Genomic DNA, 21,249 nt, shown 5'->3' on the forward strand with positions numbered 1-21,249 from the left:
CACAGGGGTGACCAAATATCGGAGGTGTGTGTTTTGATTCTTTTAGATTGGCTAAAGCAATTACTGATTTTTAAAATCACTACGAACTATTCTCTGAAGTAGATTATTTTGCCAGCTTCCTAATAGTTGAAAAATATTTATAACTTTTGATATTAAGAAGAAAATATTTACTAAGAAAACATTTAAAATCTAAACGTTAGATATATTTTTTATTAATTTTATATTTACTTTTGCAACTAAAAAACAAAGTGTTTACTAAAAAGCAACCAAACGCGATGAGGCTCCTTAAATTTCCATAAATGTATTTTTGTTGCATACTTTAAGGATACGAGGTTCACCATATTTGAGTTCGCCATTTTGTTTGGATCAGTACATGAACATTTTATAAACGTTTTCTCTGGATTATAAAAGTAACTAAAGTCTATTAAACTTTGCAGATTCTTTTAGAGAATTAATGTTTAATTTTTGATACAATAACAATTAAATTAGAGCTACATTCATTTCATTTCCACCTTCCAGTTGTCATTTAAATCAGCAGCGGAAATATCAAACCTTATGTTTTCTTTACTGAAATATTTCGAAACCAACACGACGAGTCTAAAAGAAAAAGAATGGAAATTTACCGCAAAAAGGACTTTAAGTTAAGTTATGGATGCCATTTTTATGCCTGAGACGAATCCTTGGCTCAAGTGGATGTTGCAACGTGAACTTGATACTGAAAGCTGAACAACTCTGAAAGCTGAAGCTGCAGTCTGTTGGAGAAGATTTGCTTGCATAAAAGTTTACAAACAAAAATCAATCGTCGATGGCAAGTCTGGTTGGAGGCTTCTTGCAAAGTCGCCCCCTTTTTCCATGATACTAAGCAAAGCCGCCAAGTGCATGTGTTTAAAGTTTGGATCCGTAAGAATTGTCCAATGTTTGTAAATGAAAAGCCACAAAACCGCCTGAAATCTTTTCAATAGGAAGTGCTGAAATGGGAAAAAGAAATGGTACAATACTTGGAAATAAAAATGGTAAAGACAGGCTTCCGTGTCTATAATATTTCGAGAATTAATATTCGCTAGCAAGTGGCTTAAATTAAGAATTTAACTTTAGGCAGTTATATAATTTTGTTGTAATATATTTTCCAACCGCAAGAGTACACCTTCTGTGGCTTTCACTACAAATAGTTTTCCGTACTCGATTTTTCTTATTTTTTTAACATGAGCAACCACCATGCAGAAGTTTTTTGCCCCACGGCCAAGTTCAAGAAGAAAAGTCGTAAGTCCTAGACAGGACATGGAATCGGAGAATACTTGGGAATCGAAAGCATTAAAATGTAACCGGTAAGCTTTCAGTAAATAATTTAAGTATGTATACAATGAGCTTAGAACCGAACAGAGTAGAGTGCGGCATAAAATAAAGATTAAAAGTTCCATTGGACTTTGAATGCAAATTTAATTTTAAAACGCAGCATGTGGCTTCGCATAGGAATTAAATCCATTGTTACCAACTCGGGGAAAATTCACTTGAAATTTAATTGATTTTGCCCCAGCAGCGCTCCATCCAGTCGACAATGCGGTTGGTTAAACAAGCAGCAGAAACCCAACAGGAACAGAACAGTAACTCATCAAAGGCAATTAATTGAATAATGCATCTAGTTTCTGGTAAATTTGCTCACATGACGCAAGTCCTGAATGGAAACTAGAAGAGTCACAAGAATTTACTCAAGTTGAGTGGAAATCTTCGGGACTATTATGTGTACTTTGGATTCAATACTAATTTTAAATAACTAAAAATTAAACCACACTGCATATTTCACCAGAATTTCAGGCAATATTAACTACATGGTTCTTATGTTAAGACGATATTAGCCTCTTAATCTTTTCTTAATCTACAGCTGCTATTTAAAACCACTAAAAATAAACATACTTTGTTTGAAATAGTGTCTATCTTCGGAGGAAAGCAACGCCCTAATCCTTTGCTATTAGCCAAATACTGGATATAGCTTTTCGCACATTTAATCAAAAAAGTCAACCCACCAGAGATAGCCCACTAGAGTACCACAGACAAATCTCAGATGCCAAGATGCCAGGCAATTCATCAGGCGAGGGCGTGGAAAGCATTAAGTTTATCTTCAGGACCTTAAACAAAGAAACTATTAAAATCAAGTCACACTGATGCGCATGTTATCTATGTGCTTCAATGTGTTGGATATTTGTTAAAGCTGAATGCAGAGTTCGCCAAAGGGTTCATTAGACTTTCCAGTTGGAACATCAAAGCCAATGAACGTATAAAATGCAAGATAGGAAGCCAGCCTGAGAAAGAATAAAGGCCAACATGGCAGAGGTGGCAGATGCAGATGCAGCGTCAAAGACATGGCAAAAAAAATTTCAAACAAAGGCCAAAAAGCCTTGCAGAATAAAAGCAAACGTGACACACGACATTGAACTATAGTGCGTTGGTAAACCAAAGCAAAGTATGCAAAGCATATGCCTCATATAGTAGACATGCAAAAAATAAAAGAGAGGAAGGTATAAAAAATACCACCATTTCTCTGTTTGTGGGAGAAAAGTTTGCCGACCGGACTTTCGCCAAAGTTTGGCCCAAAAAGGAACTTGCAGCAAATCGCTTGTATAATTGTCGATGCCTGAGGATATTTAGGCCTTCCTCCATCCGCCCCATCCGGCACTTGTCTGCTCTTTAAGGCCGTGTTTGATTTGCACACGCAGGGTAAACGCAAAGTGCCATTCTCCTCTGCCTTTCTGGGCCGTCTTTTATGCCGCTCTGGGCTGCCATTATTCATTAGATGGCTGCTCGTGAATGGGTCGTAACGTGCCAAAGTTTGGTTTTGGCTTGGTTTGGTTTCGTTTGGCAGGCTCAACACTTGCTCACTCGCCTGCCGTTTCGGGATTGTTCTAATTAGTGACGAGATGGAAAGTTTGGTCCAAGTTTCAGCTGCTAGCCGCTTAATGGCAACACATCATCAATACCAGTTGCCCTTGGGGCTTTGCTAGCTCCTTAAAGCATTTCAAACTTCATAATTACTTTCATAGCTTTTGAATAAAATAATTAAAATTGGCAATATAATTATCGGATAAGGAAGAGAGCTGTTGATTAAACAATTATCTGAAGGATCCGTTTTTTATTCATTTGAAAAAGTAGATTGTGGGCCATTCTCTAACAGTTCTTTCCTGTCTCAAAATATTTGATATTATTATTTCAGAAGCTATACAAAATAGATGTCCCACCTCACCCTAAGTTCATAATTAAACCCCCGTTGAGTTTTAACAAAAAAAAGGGTTTCGCTGGTTAAAGAATCATTTATAATTCAATTATGTTGATGTTTTAATAACAGTACACAGTATTGGGTCATTGTCAATAGCCGGAGGAAGTTTGTAATTACAGAAAACTGGCGGTTCGTCCCATGGCTACAGGTGGGCGGTCAAAGAAGCCCCCACCAACATCCCCATGGTAGTCATCGTCATCATCTTGGCTGCCCTGTGGCACGTTTCGTGTCAATAACTTACAATTAGTTGATGGTGGTGGGCGGTTATTGGGGGCGTGTCCTTCTTCCCTTTGGCCAAAACTAATAGATAATAATGACAACACCACAAGTGCTGAAGGTTCACTGGCCTTCTGCATGCCTGCAAGTCGATGGATGGATGACAGGGTTCACTGCACCATTTATGCCCCGGTACTCCTTGTGTACAAAGGACTTTTCTGCAAATGAATGCACGAAATTCCGAGTAGGAAGCCCTGCACGCAAAAAAATCATATTTATGAAGAATCATTAATTGGAATGAAAGGATAGTAGTTCTTCTCCATCATCGATATAGCGTTAAATAGATTGAACTCTTTTTTTAGACATAGTCATGCTATTTTTGAGGATATTAATCATAAAACTTGAATGAATTGAAACAAAAGGCATTTACCTCATAGAAAACTACTAATATAAAAACTTTTTTTTAAAAATTGAAGTCATGAAAGCAAATGGCTTTCTAAGCTACATTTAAAACCTCTCTGTCTGGTCAAAGGTGAATGGTCAGTGGCCCAAAACCAAAGCCGACGTTCAACGTATTTTTTTGCCAATTTAATTGTTAAATGCAAATCTGCTATCCCTAGACATCTGATGGCGAACATCATAAAATGCAAGCCAAACAACTTTTTATTAAATTCCCAACACACAATTATACGAAGCTCCAGGTGCGCCAGACCGGCAAGGTAATGGCCTTGTCACTTAATTTCAATTGAAACAAAGTTATTCGATTGCTGTACTTTCTGTTATTTTTATGGTTTTACATTTTATTGTCCGAAGTTGTCCTTAAAATTCAGTGTGATCAAAGCAGTTAAAACAAAGCAATCATGTAGAACCTCATAGCCTACTCATTGCCACTTTAGATGCCTTTATTTGGCCTTCTTGGTGGAATGTCTCTTAAAATAGGCATCATAGAAGGCTGCATTCGGGCAGTCAGTAGTGTGAGTTCTAGTTTGGCTCCAGTAATTCATTTCTCATTGAACAACAAAGACCAAAATCGAAAATGCCGTTTAATAAGGTAAGAAAATAAATGTATTTTTTTTTAATAATTTTATCCATTTTATTATTTAGCCCCCGGAAATATCGTTTCCTATACACAATAGCCACTTCAACAAGACTATGGCCAATGTTAAAGTGGCATGTGTACTGGCCCTAACTGCTCCTCTCTTGTTGTACGCTTTCCGGAATGTACCACATAAGAGGAAGTATAAGTACTTCTATTCGCACTACGATCCTTTGGATGCCTTCGATCGCATGATGAACGGAGGCTACTTGGAGTCATGTCCTCCTGGCAGTGGAGGCAAGAAGGACAAAGACAAAGACAAGGACAAAAAGAAGAAGAAATAAACAAACAATAATGCATATGTAACGATTAAATAGTGTAATGGATAGAAAGGTATTAGAACACATACAATGTTATTTAGTAATATATGAAAATCACACTGGAAAGGAAATCAAACAAGGTTAGAATTCTAAGAAATTGAACTGGAGCATTGCAAACAATCTATAATCTAGGATAATCTTCATAAATGTTGCAGATTTCCTTAATTTTGGTCCATCGAATCCAAAATTGCAATACACAGCAAGAATAAACGGAAAATGGACGCATCTGAAAACTGATCTCAACTTAAATCGCAGCAACCTACGCGAACTTTGCAATATTATACTACACACTTAAAAAGAATAAACGGTAATGGACGCTTCTGCAAACTTATAGAAGCATATCAACACACTTAAAAAAATATAAAAGGTAATGGACGCTACCGCCCTCTTTGAGCTTACATCGACATCATAAAAGGCTGTTTTGGATATCGATGATCAAAATTTAAACCTACACATTAACTTTTAACTAAACACTTTAACTAGACGCTTTACTAATCTTGTTAACGCAGATTGAACTCTCCACAAACTTCAATTATAAATAAATGTGACGCCGCCTGAATATATTTGTTATAATTTTAAAATTAAGGAATTTTAATCCTTAAAATCAAACATACTCAAACATGCTGTCTCTGATCATAATAATCTAACACTTATCATGAAATCAAAATACCCTCGTAGGTTGTAGAATGTTACTAAGTAGGCGGGATAAAAGTTTTCAAATCAAGTTTCTTGCCAGGCAAGATGAGGGGCGAAACCACACCCAAGTCAGATGACAAGCTGCGACAAACTTGCAAACAGTATCGAAAATAAAACTTTTTTCGGTGGCAGGAGGAGAATCGTACGAGGCTCGTCCACAGCCAGAGTGTCCTTGTACTATAATGCCAGAAATGCATAAAATTTCAATAAACTTGCTGCCTGATGCATGCTAAGAAAAAGAGAAAAAGAGAAGAAAGCGGCTGTTTCGCGATTCAGCCTGAAAAAGGTTGTAAGTGCAACGTAAGTGAAATGGGAAAATTTATTGTTGCGTTCCGCGTTGACATGCTGTGTGGCATTGTCACGCTAGCTGGTCTGAAATATTTGGGGCCTGGAGCGGGGTATTCGAATCTCATCTCAAGTGGGAAGCCATTGGTGCTTATCCAGAACCATTCATGCAGTAAGCCGCATCAATGAGTCGCTAACTATCTTATTCAGAAGAGAGCCATATAGTTTTGCTCAACCAACTTTCAGCGTTTAAGCCTAAGCTCCTTATATTGCCTGACCCCAAAAATATTTCAGCAAAACGCCACCCATTTTAAAAGCCTGTGGTGACTCTTGACAGTTCCTGCCCCCATTCTCTTAGCCTGACAAGGGCAGCGAGACGTGCTCGGCTTGTAGAACACCTCCGACATCAGACCGCAAATGCTGCAAATTGCTTCTCGACAGCAGCCACAATAGCAAATAAACTAGAGAGGTTAAGAAGCCAAAGTCGCAATGGAATTACTCTATGGTAAACAAAAAGCCATGACGTGGGCTTTTCAATAATCAAAAGGTCGCAAGTTTCCTCCAACATTTATTCTAGCATGTTACTAAAATAAAAGCAATTTATTAATATGACATTAAAAGCATTGCCCTGTAAGCTTTATAGAATTTGAACTATTAAAAAAAAATTAATTTTAATTGCCTTTCTATCACAATTGCATTTAACAGGATTTTTGTCTATAACGTTGTAAGGTATCCAGAAGAAGTACTTCAAAGTATTTTTTGTCTCGCTGCGTCGGCCATGGTCCTCGGCTATTTTGCATATTGCTGCTGCCCACGTAAACAGAAATATTTTTTGCCACGTCTTGCTGCCCAAAAGTATTTCAAAAGATTCCTTTTTTTCGGGTTTTTCTTCGGTGGATAAACAAAGCAACATTTTTATGGCTGCTTCCGGTCCTGGGAAAGTTGCATCTTAAGCGCTGTTTGCCATCACTTTCAAGTCTTATTCCTGGTTGTTTTTCTTTCCGCTTACATGTTTTTAGGAAAAGTGTTTTTATAGACACGATTATGTGTTGTTGGACTTATACCCTTCTGTAACAGTCTGCCAGTTAATTTGCATATATTTCCATAGACGGGCAATTCAGTTTTTTTGAAATATGAGAGGATCTATTCTGAAGGATTGTAATATTATTGTACTTATACAGTTCTTTAGTACTTTTTCTGTAAAGATCCCTTTTGCATAATTTCCAATCTCATTAACCGACGCACTAGCCTCCGGCCAAGGATTTTCTGATTACGAATTCTTCAACCAACATGTTTACGACCGCTTGGGTATCTTTCCTGACAAGCAATACGATGAAGAATTCCATTATGCTGGGCTCGTCCAATTGCAAGTCATAAACATTCCTATCCAGCAAAATGTATTGGGCAAAAATGTTTCATGGTCTGGCGGGGCAACAGCAGTAACAAAATGTTTACGACCACCAACGGCTAGGCAGTTTGAATTTCAAAATCCCGAAATTGACATTCGACCCTGGCAGATTATTAACTCCTTGTTGATACTGCAGGTCCTGCTCATTCTCCCGGCTAACAGTGTTTTGATAAATCAGAGTGGCTTAAAGGATATAAGCTCTGGCACTGCTTGATGCATTTTATGGGCCACTCACGCCGTCGCTTCGGAGGAGAAATTCTTTGGCCGTCCGTTTGCCAAATTGCAATTTGACAACACAGCTCACAACTTTTCAATCTGTTAATGCGGCACGAAGCCAGTTTCGTGTGCAAGTTGATTTATTGCCATATTTATGGTTCAAAAGGCAAAATTCAATGGCCTATTTATTGGCGAAAAATGTTTATTATTGCCGTTGACAAGCCAAACACAAATTGTTGTTGCCGGGGCTTTGAATCGAACAGTTGAACTTTTTGATTGAGTTGTGGGAGTGTTGGGGTAGTGGGAATATGCGGAAAACGAGAATACATTGAAATTTTACAAATTGGACTGTTGCATTTGTCAGGATTTAAGGGGGAAGCCAAAGGAGATGGGGCAGAAATAAGATTGCACTAAGCTCTTTTGTTGCAGTATTGGAAAAAGGTATTAAAACGGAATCCCATTAGAATACAAAAAGTTGGAAATTAAGTTCGCAAAACTTATACTTCATTAAATTCCCAAGACCGGACTTTCCTCCCCAGGCGGATAAGCTTCTCGTTTACGGAATGCGGAAATTCGTCATAACTACTTCCCATGAATTATTAACATTCTCTATTCCCAACTCTTTTTGATAAAAATACAAGTCCTCACTCGAGAATTTTGGCACGCGTGCCCTTACATAATGGAGCCAGCATAAAATATACAAACTGGAGTCTCGTCGACAATGAACAACAGAGAATTTAAATAAATAAAAAAATATTCCTCTGAGAGAATGTAATTCGACCACAAGCGCGGGTGCGATGTTAATATAATTTATGAAAAACATGACTTTCAGTTTCATGGAAGGCGCAGGATGTGCCTGTGAAATACTTTGTCTTAATCAAAAAGCACGCTGAATACGTTGACACGTTGTGGGAATATCAAATGGTAGACTAGGTCCGAAAAAAACACACACAAAGATGAATGTGCCCGGAGATTTAAGTTATGAGCTGCATGTTACGCATACGCCATGTTGTCAGAAAAATTGCTACAAAGTGGTAAATGCTTAATATCCCATTCCAACTCTCTCAGGCGCTCTGTTCTTAAAGGCATCATCATAAATTAAATCACTTGAACACGAAAACCCGTTCTAACTTTTCATAAAAAAGGAGCAGCCGCAAAAAATGTCTTCCCCTCACATGCCACGGTCCCACGTGGCGCATGCTTAATTTGTTTTCTTCTAAAAATTCTTCATCTGTGGCTGAGTGCAAACATCAAAGCTTATAACTGACTCAGAAATGTGTGTATAAATAGACGAACCTGAAAAAAATGAAAATTTATTGATTCAAGTCAAAAAATCATCCCTTCCAGTACCATCACACAAAAAGTACAAGAACATAAGGCACTCCCATATGTATTTTTTTATTAACACATTCTTGAGGTTTCCTTAAGCCCACTATCATAAGACTCTTTAAATAGATAGGAGTTTGGCTATTTCTCGAACTAACCAGATACGCCTTCCAGACAATTAAAGCTGAAACTTGTTTCTAGCCACGCAGTTTGCTGAAATTTTTGCCATTTGCCAGACGCCTCGGAAAATTTTATTTTTTTGGTAGCGACCAAAGTTTTATCGATGCCTCAAAATGCATTACAGTTTTGCGCTTTTCAAAGCGCGTGCTGATAGGATTATTAAACTTGTCCGAAAAGTTCCAGAGCCATGGCAAGTTTAAACACATCAAATAGTGTCCTTATGTTAAGAGAAAGGCAAACTATACCGGTATTAATTTTGTAGCCGCCATCGTTGGTCCTTTTAATCTTTTCACCCCGGGTGAGGTGTTCACCCCGACATGTGGCAGTATTTACGCCAACAAAAACAACAGAAAAAGCCACAAAAAACAGCAATAATTTGTATGGCCGGGCGACGGTCGGGTTAACCGAACTTAAGTCGCTGAATTACACAGTTTGGAAGCATTTCACCGACAGTTGTCACGGCACCAATCGATTTGCAATGGTCGACAATGTACCTGCGATGGGTACGAAATTTTCTGACAGCTTTGTTTTAATTTATTTTTATAGCGACTCTGCTCTTTTTGTCAGACAAGCGATAATTAAAAACGTATTGTTAGTAAAATCGAAACTCATACACCCTCTCAGCTCAGTAATCACTTCGTTATAATATACTTTTCTTCTAAAAAAAATTGGAGAAATAAGTTGAACCATAATTTATTTTTTAACCGTCGTGGGGCACGCTTACGGCAATGAAGAGGAATAAAGTGAAAGATTCATGTGACATTTTTCTACAGCCAAGAGTTTGAAAAAAGTTTTTGGTTTGTGTCTTATGGGAATTAATCAAGTACATTGAACTGTAAGCCAACAACACCCAACTTAAAGCCCTTCTGAATCTTAACTTGTCAACAAAAAACTTGGGAAGAATACTTTTGGTCACCGGTAGGCAAAAAAAAAATGGTTATACGATAAAGCCTCCGGGGATTGAGTTGAAGTTGCTTGCGGCAACTTTAACATAAATATTTCAATTGCCAGGATTTTCTATTTAATATTAATGCCACACATTCTTGCTCGAAGCAAAAATATTTTCACACAAATAAATTTAACGGAAATTCCTTAAAATATAAAGAATTTTTGCATTCCAAATTTTAAACAAAAAAATGTATTTATTATTCACTAATAAAATAAAAGATATGCATATTAAATTAAAGGAATTGACTTATACTGACATACAGACTATAGACCCTGACGGAATTGATTTAAAGCATTTAAATTTTTAAATAAATCATATAGATCGTAGTTATATATTCCATGTTTGAAAGCAAAAAGAAATGCAAGTCTTTTCTGTCTTGTTTTTTAATTTATTTATTTCGTTTGCCGTCGCTTGTAAATTTGTTTGTTCAATCAACTTTAGACCAGTCTGCGGATACAATGGAGAGTGCTACGTTGATTCGCGAAACGTTTGCATTATGAGAAAGATTAATTGCGGGAAACTGAAGGACAAACAACCAAGTAAAAAATTTGTTATAGACTTTAACGAAAACTCAACTACCAATCGTGAACAATTTCAGCTTTCAGATACATTCGACCTGGAATGTGTAATACTTCACTAAAGAGATGCAGAGAACCGGTTCAGGTGGATTCTTCAGAATCTTGATTTGTACTTCTGGTAAATTATTTTAAAATGAAATAAAAAATAGAATTAAAATATTTATTTCACGGAGCAAAAGAATGGGCAAATTGCTCGGCAATGCCGCGTACATGGAAGTGTTCTGAACAGCAAATATATTACGAAAATCCGAAGCTAAGCTACAAAGTTACTTAACCAAGAAATTTTGAAAATGGCTGACTCGGGCAACTGTCGTCGGCTTCAGCACCAGCGCCGCCGCCCGCCTCCGCTCAAATCGTATTGCAGTCGTAGACAAATGTCCTGACCGAAATCCGCGGAGCGAAGGGGGAGACGGATCACTGGAACACAACCGTGCGTCTGCCGCCGAAAGGACCCGTCGTCCCTCGGCGGAGGCATCGGAAAGCCGAACCGAACTATGTCGCCTCAGCAATGCCAGGCAGAATTACTGGGAAACAAAGGTGTGACGGAGGGTCGGCACTGAGCAGATCTGATAAACAGATGAATCACCTGTATATCGATCGATGCACAGAACAATCACAGAATACACTTCCATCTACCGTTACAAAATATCCCCTTTATATACGACTACTTTCGGAATATGCTGTTGAGAATTATAAGAGCAGCAAAAAAACAGGGTGGGTTTTGTGCCTTCAAAGCATCGTTTTGTAAAGCAATTTTTATAAAAAGCAGCTCTATGCAAGAAGCAAAACTTTCTTTTCAGTTGAAATGAGTTCAGTTTGAAAAAAAATAAATAAGAAAAAATAAGAAAAATTATTAAATATATTATTTTACACACTGTTTTGTTTTAGTTTCTAATAGTGGAAATTGAACTCGCTTTCTATTTTTACCTGCAGTGCTGTAGCAGCCAGCAATTGCCAGTTATTGCCTTGCTGACGTAAGGTAGTTGATGGATAACAATGCTATTAATAACCTTCTCAGATTGTTGCCTATTTTTAAGGGTCAGCTTTAAAAACAATTTAATTTCGACTTATTTTTTAAGTTTTTCTAAGTATTAAGTCTTTCATTAACCTCATGAACCTTTAAATTTATGTTTACATTAAAAGAAGCATCAAATTATTAGTTAATGAGTCATCAATACTTACCATTAAGTCTAATAATTGATTTTTGGTTGTTTTGTAATAAAATACATTAAAAGGACATTCGAGAGAATAGGCAATAATTTTCTCAGAACTCTTAACAACGTTTCAATTAACGATTCAAACCACTGATTCCTCAAATCAATTAAAAATGTTGTTTCGAGTTAATTGCTTTTCCGGAGCATTCGTTGAAATCTAATTGAAATGGAACAAATAGATAAATGGGGAAGGACATTATATTTTGGTAATGAAAATGAATTGTTAACCTTGGGCCAAAAGCAAGGCAATTGAGGAAATATATCATTCAAATTGGTGAATGAAAAATTAAATTTAAAACAATTACCTTACCTTCTTCATAGCCTCATTAATAATTATATCTTAATAATTTGTAAATAAAACTTGCAGCTTATGTTTCTGTTTATCAGAAACTTCTTCAAAGTGACAAATTCGAATAATATACAAGGACAAAATCCCCTACAAATTCCTACAAATTCATGCCTGGCCACTTGAAACGGCTATAAAATGTTCAACTTTCCGGTGACATTCCCACTGAATGTGTGTGTGCTGCTGGTGGCATTATACAACCGCCGCAATCCGCAATTAGTTGCGCTCTTAATCCAAGACTCAAACACCGCACCCAACAACAGCCAACAGCAAAAGAGCCAACAGCCAGCAGCCAACAAGCCATGATGGAGCTTATCCCATCCAGTTTCCGGAGCTGCAAAATTTGCTACCAATTTGTCCCAAACATTGGCGCTGGCTTTAATGTCTTGCCATTAGTTGGCGTTCTTGTTTACCCTAAAGCGAGACCGATTTGTAAACTTTATTTTGAATGCTTAAAGCCTATTAAATGTGCGACGAATTTAAATAAATTAATCGGTGGTCACCAGCAACCACAGCCGCCAGGTAGCCTAGAGCATGGATGGGTCGACAATAAAGAGCTTTGGGAGTCGACCACATGAAGAGGTTTGGTTCGATACGAAGCAGACACAACATGCATAAAAGTTCAAAATGCTGGGTCCCAGGTCATCCAAGTCTATTTGTTCAGGCCTTCCCGCCTTTTCATAAAGCAATTTTTGATAGCGACATGTCAGGCGCAGGACTAACATACGTTCGTGCACGCAAAGGTGATTGTTTTGTGGCGTTGTCTGCTAATGAATGCGCACCTCCTGACCCCGCTGCTCGAGGTTACTCAGAATCCTTGAATTAATATGTTAACAAACACACGCGCTATCAGTCTACTCCTGCCCAATACTCCCAAAAAATTAAACAAGTTCCATTAAAAACATTACCTCGTTTACAAATAAATGATGTAACAAACACGACTTTTTTATAAAAGGATTTAAACGTAAAAAGTACAAACAGTATTTACAAATACTCGTATTCAACTAAGACACAATTTGATAATCATTTGGGGTCCTAGGGGACCTCCAGGTTAAGGCAGTTGATCCAGAAGTTGTCGATGGTGTGGTACAGGTGAGGCAGCGCATTGCCAATGCCATGGTTCTCATCCGTGTAAGTCTAAGACATTGGGGAGAAATATAATCTCTTGTGGTGCGAAGTAAGAAACCATTTTTGTAGCTCACCTGTTCCTCGAATGGAATATCCGCCCTCTGGAGTAACTTAGCCAGCAGTAACGAGTGCTGGTAGTGGACATTGTCGTCTCCGGATCCGTGAATCAACAGGAAGTCGTGGGTCTTAAAGTTGTCCAGGTTTCCGAACACACTGCTTTCGTTATACTTTTGGGCATTATCTTCCTCAGTTGGCAGACCCATATAACGTTCAGTATAAATTGTATCTGAAATGTCATATTATATATTTTTTTTTGAGATTCCATCAAGATAAGACTACAAATTTAGCTGCCTACCGTAATACAACCATGAAGTGACGGGAGCCACTGAGACTCCGCATTGGAAGATATTTCCCCCATCATTTTCGATCGTCTTGGCCGTCATGTAGCCTCCATAGCTCCATCCCCAGATGCCGCAACGATCCGCATCCACATAGGGCAGGGTCTTCTGCATCCACTGAGTGACGAACAATTGATCCTCAACCTCGTGCTGTCCCAGATTATTGTTCACAGAGAACAGCAGATCCTTTCCCTTGTTTCCCGTGCCACGGCCATCGATGTACGCGTAGATTGTATTCCTGGAGGTGGTAACAAAGGCCTCATAGCCCACCACAAACGAGTTTGTAACCCGCACAGAGTTGGGTCCCTGGTAGACCACCACGATCAAGGGATACTTCTTGTCCTCGTCGAAGTTTGGCGGAAGGGCGAGCTTGGCGTATCCAATGCTTCCATCCGCCAAGGTAACATTCAGAAAGCGGTAGCTGGGACGTTGTTTTGCCTCCAGAGTGGCTCTGTACGCAGTATTGGGCTCCCAATCCACAACTAGCGTGTTTGTGGTGGCCTCGAAGATGCGGGTGTAGTAGGGATTAGGGCCATTGCAGGACAAGGTGTAGTAGGAGAAGGACTTGCTGAATGTGGCGCTAGCGGACAGGCACTTCTGACCATCCACGTCGACCTGGTTGCAGCTGAGGCACTCGTCGTTGCTGAACACATGGTACGCTGATGGATCATGGGGCTGTGTGGCCTGGTAATATCTGTAAAAAAAATTATTACTATCGAATTATACCATACTTCATTATACTTACAGTTTGTCCCGCGCTTCGTCATATCCATATATGGACAAGACCGTGAAGTTTCCACGCGATTGCCAACTATTGACTCCCGTCTCCAGGTCGATGTTCCACACCTGCTGCCAATTGTCGATGAAATACGAAAAGATGCAGCTCTTGCCCGTGGAGAGGCACTTGGGTGTGCTGATGTCCACCCAGCCGTGCGGCTCCTCCAGTCGCTTCACCTCCGCGCATTGTCCCTCGTAGCTGCAGCTCTGAATGGAGGAGAGGTTCTGGCGCCGATTCATCCATGTGATTAGCAGGTGGGTTTCGTTCGACCACACCACGTTCTGCAGGATGTGGTCGGTGCCGACCACTTCCACTGGCGCCACAATAGGCCGCATGGTTGGGTCATTGTCAGCCACGTCGTAGACCCGCAGAGACACCAGAGGGTTTTTGGTGCCCGACTTTGGGTACTTGAGGTGCTCCTCATGCGGGTATTGGTAGTAGGTGGTATCCCCATCGCCGTAGATAAAGTAATTGAAGGTCTCCACCTCGGTGTCGTCAAAGAAGCCCACCGCCAGTTTGGTTCCGTCCGCAGACCACCAGATAGCGCTTCCACTGCTGAGCACCTCCTCTTCGTAGACCCAATCGGGCACCCCGTTGTAGACAACTCCGTCGACGCCGTCGTCCGTGATACTGATCTCCAGGTTCTCGTTGAAATGGATGTACACGTTGTTGAGGTAGACATAGGCCAGGCGATCCCTCAGGGGCGACCATCCGCAGTACTGCAGCTTCTCGCCCTTGTGGATCTGGACCGTGGTGTTCGTTTCGATGTCATAGACATCATACTGGGCGATGTAGGAGTGGCGGAACTTCTCCGTAAGGTTATGTCGGATCAGGATCTTAGTGTTATCCGCTGACAGTGTGAATGTGGCTCCCACATAGTTGTTCTGGAAGATACATTGCTTTAGTTAGGACTCTATTTAGGTGGAGTCTAGTCCAATCTTACCAAAAAAGAAGACGCCTGGAAGATGGAGTCTGTTTTGGTGGCAGCATTATATTTGTGGATAGATCTATCCGAGGCAGTGTAATAGAACTCTTCATCTATAGATCACAAATATAATCATACAGATATTTCAAATACATTTATATACAAATTACTTTTAATTAATTGAAATTTAAAAGCTGTTTTGGCAACTTGCCTGACAACTCCAACAGCCATCACTCACTAAATAGTTGTATATTTCGAAAACGTATTCAACAATTGAAGAAATTTAACTTTCTTTTTGGGTAGTTTAGTTTCAAAATGTGGAAAAAACCAAAAACCATGACTGATTTGAAGGGAAAGTCAGTCTTTTCAAAGGGTATTGCTACTATCTAGACACGTTCATTTTAGGAAACCACAAGACTATGATAAGAAACCACATATAATCACGCTATCGGGGGACTAACTTGATGATCGTAATTCATTGGAGATTAGATTTGAGGAATTAGATTTCTCCGGGCTTCAATATGACATAAAAAAGGAGAATTTTTGGTTTCAAGCCGAATTGGTTATGAAATTGAGGGGTTTTTTCCCCCTCAAGAAGTCTCCTCCGAATAGATGTTTACGTTTTGGAATTCATTGATGCTCTGGGAAAGCCACGGCACGGAAATAAGTGAGAAGACATGGCATTGCCCTTATTATAATAAATTGATAAAGGCGGAGCGCGGTGTGAATTCCCAGTCTGATAATGCGCCTCCCCCAGTGGGGGACTCTCCGGGTGGACAGAATGGAAGTAAACAATTGTAACCAGGTCATCGAACCACCAACCAACCTGTTATCCAGGTGCCATTGAAACTGCGAAGCCCCGACGTTCCGGAGAGGGCCTCCGTTAGTTCCCACGCCGTCTTGTTCGCGCCGCCCTCCTCGTCCGCCGCCCGACCTAGAACCGCTGCCTGAGCCGATGGCCCAAGGCAGAGTAGGGCGGCCAACGCCAGCAGCGCCACAGATTGCAATTTGTCATGCATGTCCGAAGCAGCAAGAACGAATTTTTTACTTGTCACACCGCGAAATCCAGAACGAGCAAAGCGAAACTCACCGCTATGCCGCCGCAAAGCAACTGAATTCGGAATCGCGGAATCAGAAATCAATTACAATCACACAGCAATTAGCGCGGACGCCGACGTAGACGCCGACGCCTACGATTACGCCGCCGCCGACGACGTCAACGACGACTACGTTGCTCTGGATGGGATGGAAAGAGCGAGGAGAGCTCGAGGGATCCCCATAGGTGGAGAGTTCGACGGCTCTAAGCCACTGGTGGAGCTCACCAGCCTTGCCAGATAAGCGCGATTTTTGAATTTCTTTAAATCGAGTTTTATTAAAAGAGTACCGTTGAATACTCTAACTAGAAGGTAAGTACTTGATTACTAACTTGATCACTAGCAGTGTCTTATTAAACTGGTAAACTTTGAAGACTTTCAAGCATATCTGAATCTGAAATAAAATATATCATAACTTGATCTACTACGTATCTATTGGATCAATATCTAAGGATCTACTGACATTCAATTGATTCATTCTTCATAAAAGCTATTTAATTAGAGTCTTGGAAGTGTTATTTTTCCTTTCTAATGCACTATTTTAGCGCCAAAATAAAAATATTTAAATCTTTTTAATTCGAATTCTTTTATTTTTCAATACTTTACCACTCAACCATGTTCCATTATAACGAAATAATTTCACACGATGGATTGCTTCCCTTAGTTTCCAAGGACGTTGCACTCGTTTCTTAGCCTTGGCATTTATTGGATAAATGCAGGCAAGTTCGAATAGGAAGATTAAAAGCGAAAGGACCAAAAAACCAACACGCATTGTAAAATATTTGGAGCACTAATGACTATTTCTTTCCTCCGGCTTAAGTTTATATCGCCATCGGCGGCCAGTCCAATTGAAGCCGAACAGCACCAAGTCGAGTTCGGGTGGAACCGAGGAGCCCTTCCCAAGCTTAAGAAATAGGTTTCCACTTTGCTTATCAAAGTAAAGAATGTATACCAATTAAAAGTCTTTCGATTTCGGGAAAAGTAAGATATTTCTAGGTAGGCGAAGCTTAAAAACTAGGGGACTAGTCCCTATTTAGAATTATAACTACCTACCTGATTGCTCTTGTAATTTGGTCAGAAATGACTCCCCCTTTTTGGTTAATTTAATTTACGATAGAAAATCTTATATTTATTTACGAATTAGGTTTATTCTTAATCTTATAAACAGCGTGGTATGTGCTTTGTTAAGTGTATGGGTTAAAACATGGGACAGACATGCAGAGTGCTACTGAATTCCAGTATTTAGTGTAAAGTGTTTGCGTTCCTGTCCAGAAATGAGGTTTAAAAAATCTGAAAAGTGTTCACAATTACCGCGAAACAGATGGCAAGTCTGATGGGTCTTTTATGGCTGATTCAACTGCATAATCCTATTTAAGATCTGTGTCTGCTGCTCGAGACACTTGGGAAAGAATGCCTGCATTAGTTCGACCTTTCGTTCCTCAAGCTGTAGGCGTTGACGCGAAATCTTTGTCTGCTCGGAGAGCAGCTGATTCTTCCTCCGAACCTCCTCCAAGTAGACGACCTCTAGCGAGTCGGAGGGCGGGAGATTAACCGATCCACAGGGACGACCGCGCTTTCGTGGCACTGGCACAGGGACGGCGGCGGCCACAGCAGTCGTGGGATTAGCATTGGTGGCAGGGGATGTAGCAGGTGGCACGCTCACTGTGCCGTTGGCGTTGGTGGCAACGCTGATTGTGTTATTGCTACTATTGATGTAGGCCACAGCCGTGATCGGCTGCTGGTTGATGGTCGAGCTAGTGACTGCGTTTTGAGAGCTATTGTTGACGTAGTGAGTAGATTGTGGCTGGAACTGCGACTCATAGCTGGGTTGAAATTGCGGTTGCTGTTGCTGCTGGTGTTGTTGCAACTGCTGATGTTGCTGCTGCTGTCGTTGTTGCTGCTGCTGCTGTTGTTGCTGCTGCTGCTGTTGTTGCTGCTGTGGTGTCTGGAGCTCAAGCAGCTGCGCAGGCTCAGCTGGCGAATACTGTTGCTCTTGGAAAGGCATAGAGACATAATCGTCGTCCTCGTACTCATTCTTTACAGCCATATCATACTGATCCGTAAATAGCTCCGTGCTGAAGTTCATCCCACTGCTATTGTTGTTGTGGCTGCTGCCATTGTTGCTGTTGCTGTTATTGTTGTAACAAGCGACTGCAGGTGACTCCGCAAGTGTATGTCCTTGCTGAGGCTGCTGGACCAGTTGTTGGATCTGCTCAGAGGGAACGTCGTCCCGGGGAGGAGTCATGTCTCGATTGTTGAGGAGGGCCTCTGGAGGCAGCGGCTCTGCGTTCTTAGGTCTGTGCAGGTTCTTTAGGATTCTGTTTATGATATCGTACTTCTTCCAGCGTGTGGCGTAGCTGGAGGGGTCCACCTGAAGCTGTTTCTTCACTTGCCTGCAAAAAAGGGATTAGATCTCTTGTGATGGCAAACGAAGCTGCAACTCGACGCCACACTTACCTGAATTTGGCCCTGGTCTGGTTTACCTTCATTTGTATTTCCTCCGGCTTTACGTCTACGGCATACCGCTCGTGCAACTCCTCAGCCCACTTGCCGAAGAAGATCGTGTTCTTGCCAGTGCGCGTCAGTCTCCAGTTGTCGCGTCCCCAGATCTCGTAGAGGCGCTCCTCCTCGCTGGGCGTCCAGTATCGACGAGCCTTCTCCTTCGCCCTGCCCTCCAGCAGCTCCTGCCCGCCGCACATAGCTATTTCGTGATCGGTGGCGCTACCACTGGCACTTCCGCCGCCGGCTGCGCTTCGAGTTCCAACGTTCAGAGCCAGCTTCTCGTATTCCATGCACGAAGCCTTCCTCTCTGAATTCAGGTTGTAGCCACTTCTCGGAAGTCGCAGGCTTCACCCCAATTACACAATACAAAGAGGTGTTTTCAAGGGGAAGCCAACAGATTTTCACGCAAAAAATCAACAATAACTCTTGTACACAGAACAATATGACCGTCCGAGGCTTAGATCCCAAACAGAAAAAAGCGTTGCCAGATTTGTTGAAAATGAGAAAATTAAATATGGAAGGCAGGTAAGTTGCTTAAAATTATTTTATTATGGACTTTGAAGTAAATATGATACAATTAATATTAAGTTTATTTTATAAAATGATTATAATCTAGATAGATAATGGTAGATAATTATCTACCATTTTTAAAAGTGTTTTCATGAGGCAAGACCGGCGTCCTTATTCTACTGCCCGCTTTTGGCCACACTGATGGCCTCTCAGGATTTCCCGAATTCCACAATCTGGTAGTTGGTCACGTACAAAATGTTTGGATTTTTTAACAATTTGGCGAAAATTTAAAAATGATCGGCCACAAACACCTCCGGTTGCGTTACTACACTTCCTTGGAGGAGGCTATGCTGGTGCGACTATGGCGCGAGCACCTGCACGACATTCCCTCCTACTCGGAGAATCTGCCAATTTTTCGCGACATTGCGTTTGGACTCCAACGAGTCGGTATAAAGCTGAACAAGCAGGAGGTTCGCCGGCGCCTCAACTCCTACCGAAATAAGTATTTGTACGAATAGCCTCACTGTCGGGTCTCAACAGTTTCTTGAATAACATTGTTTTCCTCCACAGAAGCGAACGAAGCCGGGCAGACAGCAACCCAGAGTACAAATCGGATTGGCGCCTTTACCCATTGGTCGACAGTTTGTTCAACCCGCGGCGACCTAGCACAGTCGAGTGTAACTCGCGCAATGTTGTGGAGGCTGCCGCCGCCAGGGCACGCAATGATCTGCCTGCGTTACCGCCTCTGCTGTACACGTCGACCGCCCAGGTGAAGTTCGAACGCCAGCCCGACGGATGTGCCTTCCTGGAGCCACTGAACTTTACACCTATACTGAAAACGGAACCACCAAACGTTCCGTGCGACTTAGTCAAGACTGAAGCTAAACCTACAGAGCTGGAACTGGCCACTGCGGTGTCTGGTTATCCGCCACCATCCTTTGAAAGTACAATACGCAGAGCCCCTCTGGCGCCAGCCAACCACCAACTGGCTGCTGCAGCGGTGGAGATTCCTGCCACGCCGGTCACTGCCAACGGGCTAACAGAGGCAGCTAAAAGAAGACGGGGACGGCGCAGCATCATGCCTCGAACTGGCCAGATCACCATGGCCATGATTGAGGTCCTGCGCAAAGAGAACCAATCGCTCGAGGAGGACAACAACACGAACAGACTGCTGCTTGAACAAAAAGAGAAGCAGTTTTTGATGATACAGCAGAGCGTCATGGCCTATCTGGAGCACCAAGAGGTCATGCTCTCGCAACTATTGCCGCGTAATATTAAGAAGAGTTAAGGTGTTAGTTATAACTTATAAGTTTAAGATGACAGCTAATGAGGAAAAAAGCTTTAAGGGGATACTTAAGTTTGGGAGTGCCATGAAACAGAAGCTGCGAAGTAGATATAAGTTAAAAACAGATGCTGCGAAATAGATGTTAGTTAAGAACAGGTCCCGATGAGAATCTCAGGGACTACTGTTTTCTTTTGTTCCTTTCAGACACAAGTCAAGTTTTGTAGATGTAAGAAATCGCTTAAAACCGAAGATATTTTCGTTCTTAATTTTCTAAATGAATAAAAATCAAACGAACTGTAGAAATTATGTTTATGAGCTAAAATTTGGAGGACCTTTAATGAAATAAGAGGGTTTTGTTAGCAGTTCGTTGTTTTATTGTGATTTAATAATATTATTTTAATGAGTTTCAAAATTTAAACAATTTCGGTTAGAACGAACCGGTTAAGAGCGAAAGGTAGACTACACGACGATATCCCATATCATGTCTTATCGATAGTTGAAATATCGACCTATCGATGACTATGCAGCCCT

At 40.9% G+C, this 21,249-nt stretch overlaps 4 protein-coding genes across 7 annotated transcripts; 2 read left to right on the forward strand and 2 right to left on the reverse strand.

The window, feature by feature from the left end:
• The first annotated feature begins 4,381 nt into the window (after positions 1-4,381).
• LOC6497128 lies at positions 4,382-5,459 on the forward strand. Of its 3 annotated transcripts, none has more exons than XR_001408642.3 (3): positions 4,382-4,535; positions 4,589-4,980; positions 5,033-5,459. XR_001408642.3 is itself a non-coding variant. In XM_001962663.4 (2 exons), exons 1-2 carry the CDS (start codon positions 4,521-4,523, stop codon positions 4,862-4,864), a joined length of 291 nt encoding a protein of 96 aa, XP_001962699.1. In that variant the 5' UTR covers positions 4,382-4,520; the 3' UTR covers positions 4,865-5,459. The 3 variants fall into 3 exon arrangements, 1 of the variants encoding a protein (XP_001962699.1); XR_001408641.3 differs by having other exon boundaries at positions 5,056-5,459; XM_001962663.4 differs by having other exon boundaries at positions 4,589-5,459.
• A 7,534-nt stretch (positions 5,460-12,993) lies between these two features.
• LOC6498390 (venom dipeptidyl peptidase 4) lies at positions 12,994-17,208 on the reverse strand. 2 transcript variants are annotated; one of them, XM_032455138.1, is made up of 6 exons: positions 17,028-17,208; positions 15,346-15,440; positions 14,370-15,286; positions 13,582-14,318; positions 13,301-13,512; positions 12,994-13,235 (listed from the first exon to the last, which is right to left on the reverse strand). In XM_032455138.1, the coding sequence occupies exons 1-6, from the start codon at positions 17,191-17,193 to the stop codon at positions 13,134-13,136; spliced, it is 2,229 nt and encodes a 742-aa protein (XP_032311029.1). In that variant the 5' UTR covers positions 17,194-17,208; the 3' UTR covers positions 12,994-13,133. The 2 variants fall into 2 exon arrangements, with proteins under 2 accessions (XP_032311029.1, XP_001962698.2); XM_001962662.4 differs by lacking the exon at positions 17,028-17,208 and adding an exon at positions 16,154-16,568.
• Positions 17,209-17,523: 315 nt separating this feature from the next.
• LOC6498388 (myb-like protein AA) lies at positions 17,524-19,400 on the reverse strand. The gene is made up of 2 exons (XM_032455139.2): positions 18,879-19,400; positions 17,524-18,814 (listed from the first exon to the last, which is right to left on the reverse strand). The coding sequence occupies exons 1-2, from the start codon at positions 19,211-19,213 to the stop codon at positions 17,764-17,766; spliced, it is 1,386 nt and encodes a 461-aa protein (XP_032311030.1). The 5' UTR covers positions 19,214-19,400; the 3' UTR covers positions 17,524-17,763.
• Positions 19,401-19,624: 224 nt separating this feature from the next.
• On the forward strand, positions 19,625-21,080 carry LOC6497129. The gene is made up of 2 exons (XM_001962659.4): positions 19,625-19,941; positions 20,004-21,080. Exons 1-2 carry the CDS (start codon positions 19,727-19,729, stop codon positions 20,719-20,721), a joined length of 933 nt encoding a protein of 310 aa, XP_001962695.1. The 5' UTR covers positions 19,625-19,726; the 3' UTR covers positions 20,722-21,080.
• Positions 21,081-21,249: the final 169 nt, after the last annotated feature.

Source organism: Drosophila ananassae, chromosome 3R (assembly GCF_017639315.1).
Source record: "Drosophila ananassae strain 14024-0371.13 chromosome 3R, ASM1763931v2, whole genome shotgun sequence".
In the NCBI taxonomy this organism is placed as follows: domain Eukaryota; kingdom Metazoa; phylum Arthropoda; class Insecta; order Diptera; family Drosophilidae; genus Drosophila; species Drosophila ananassae.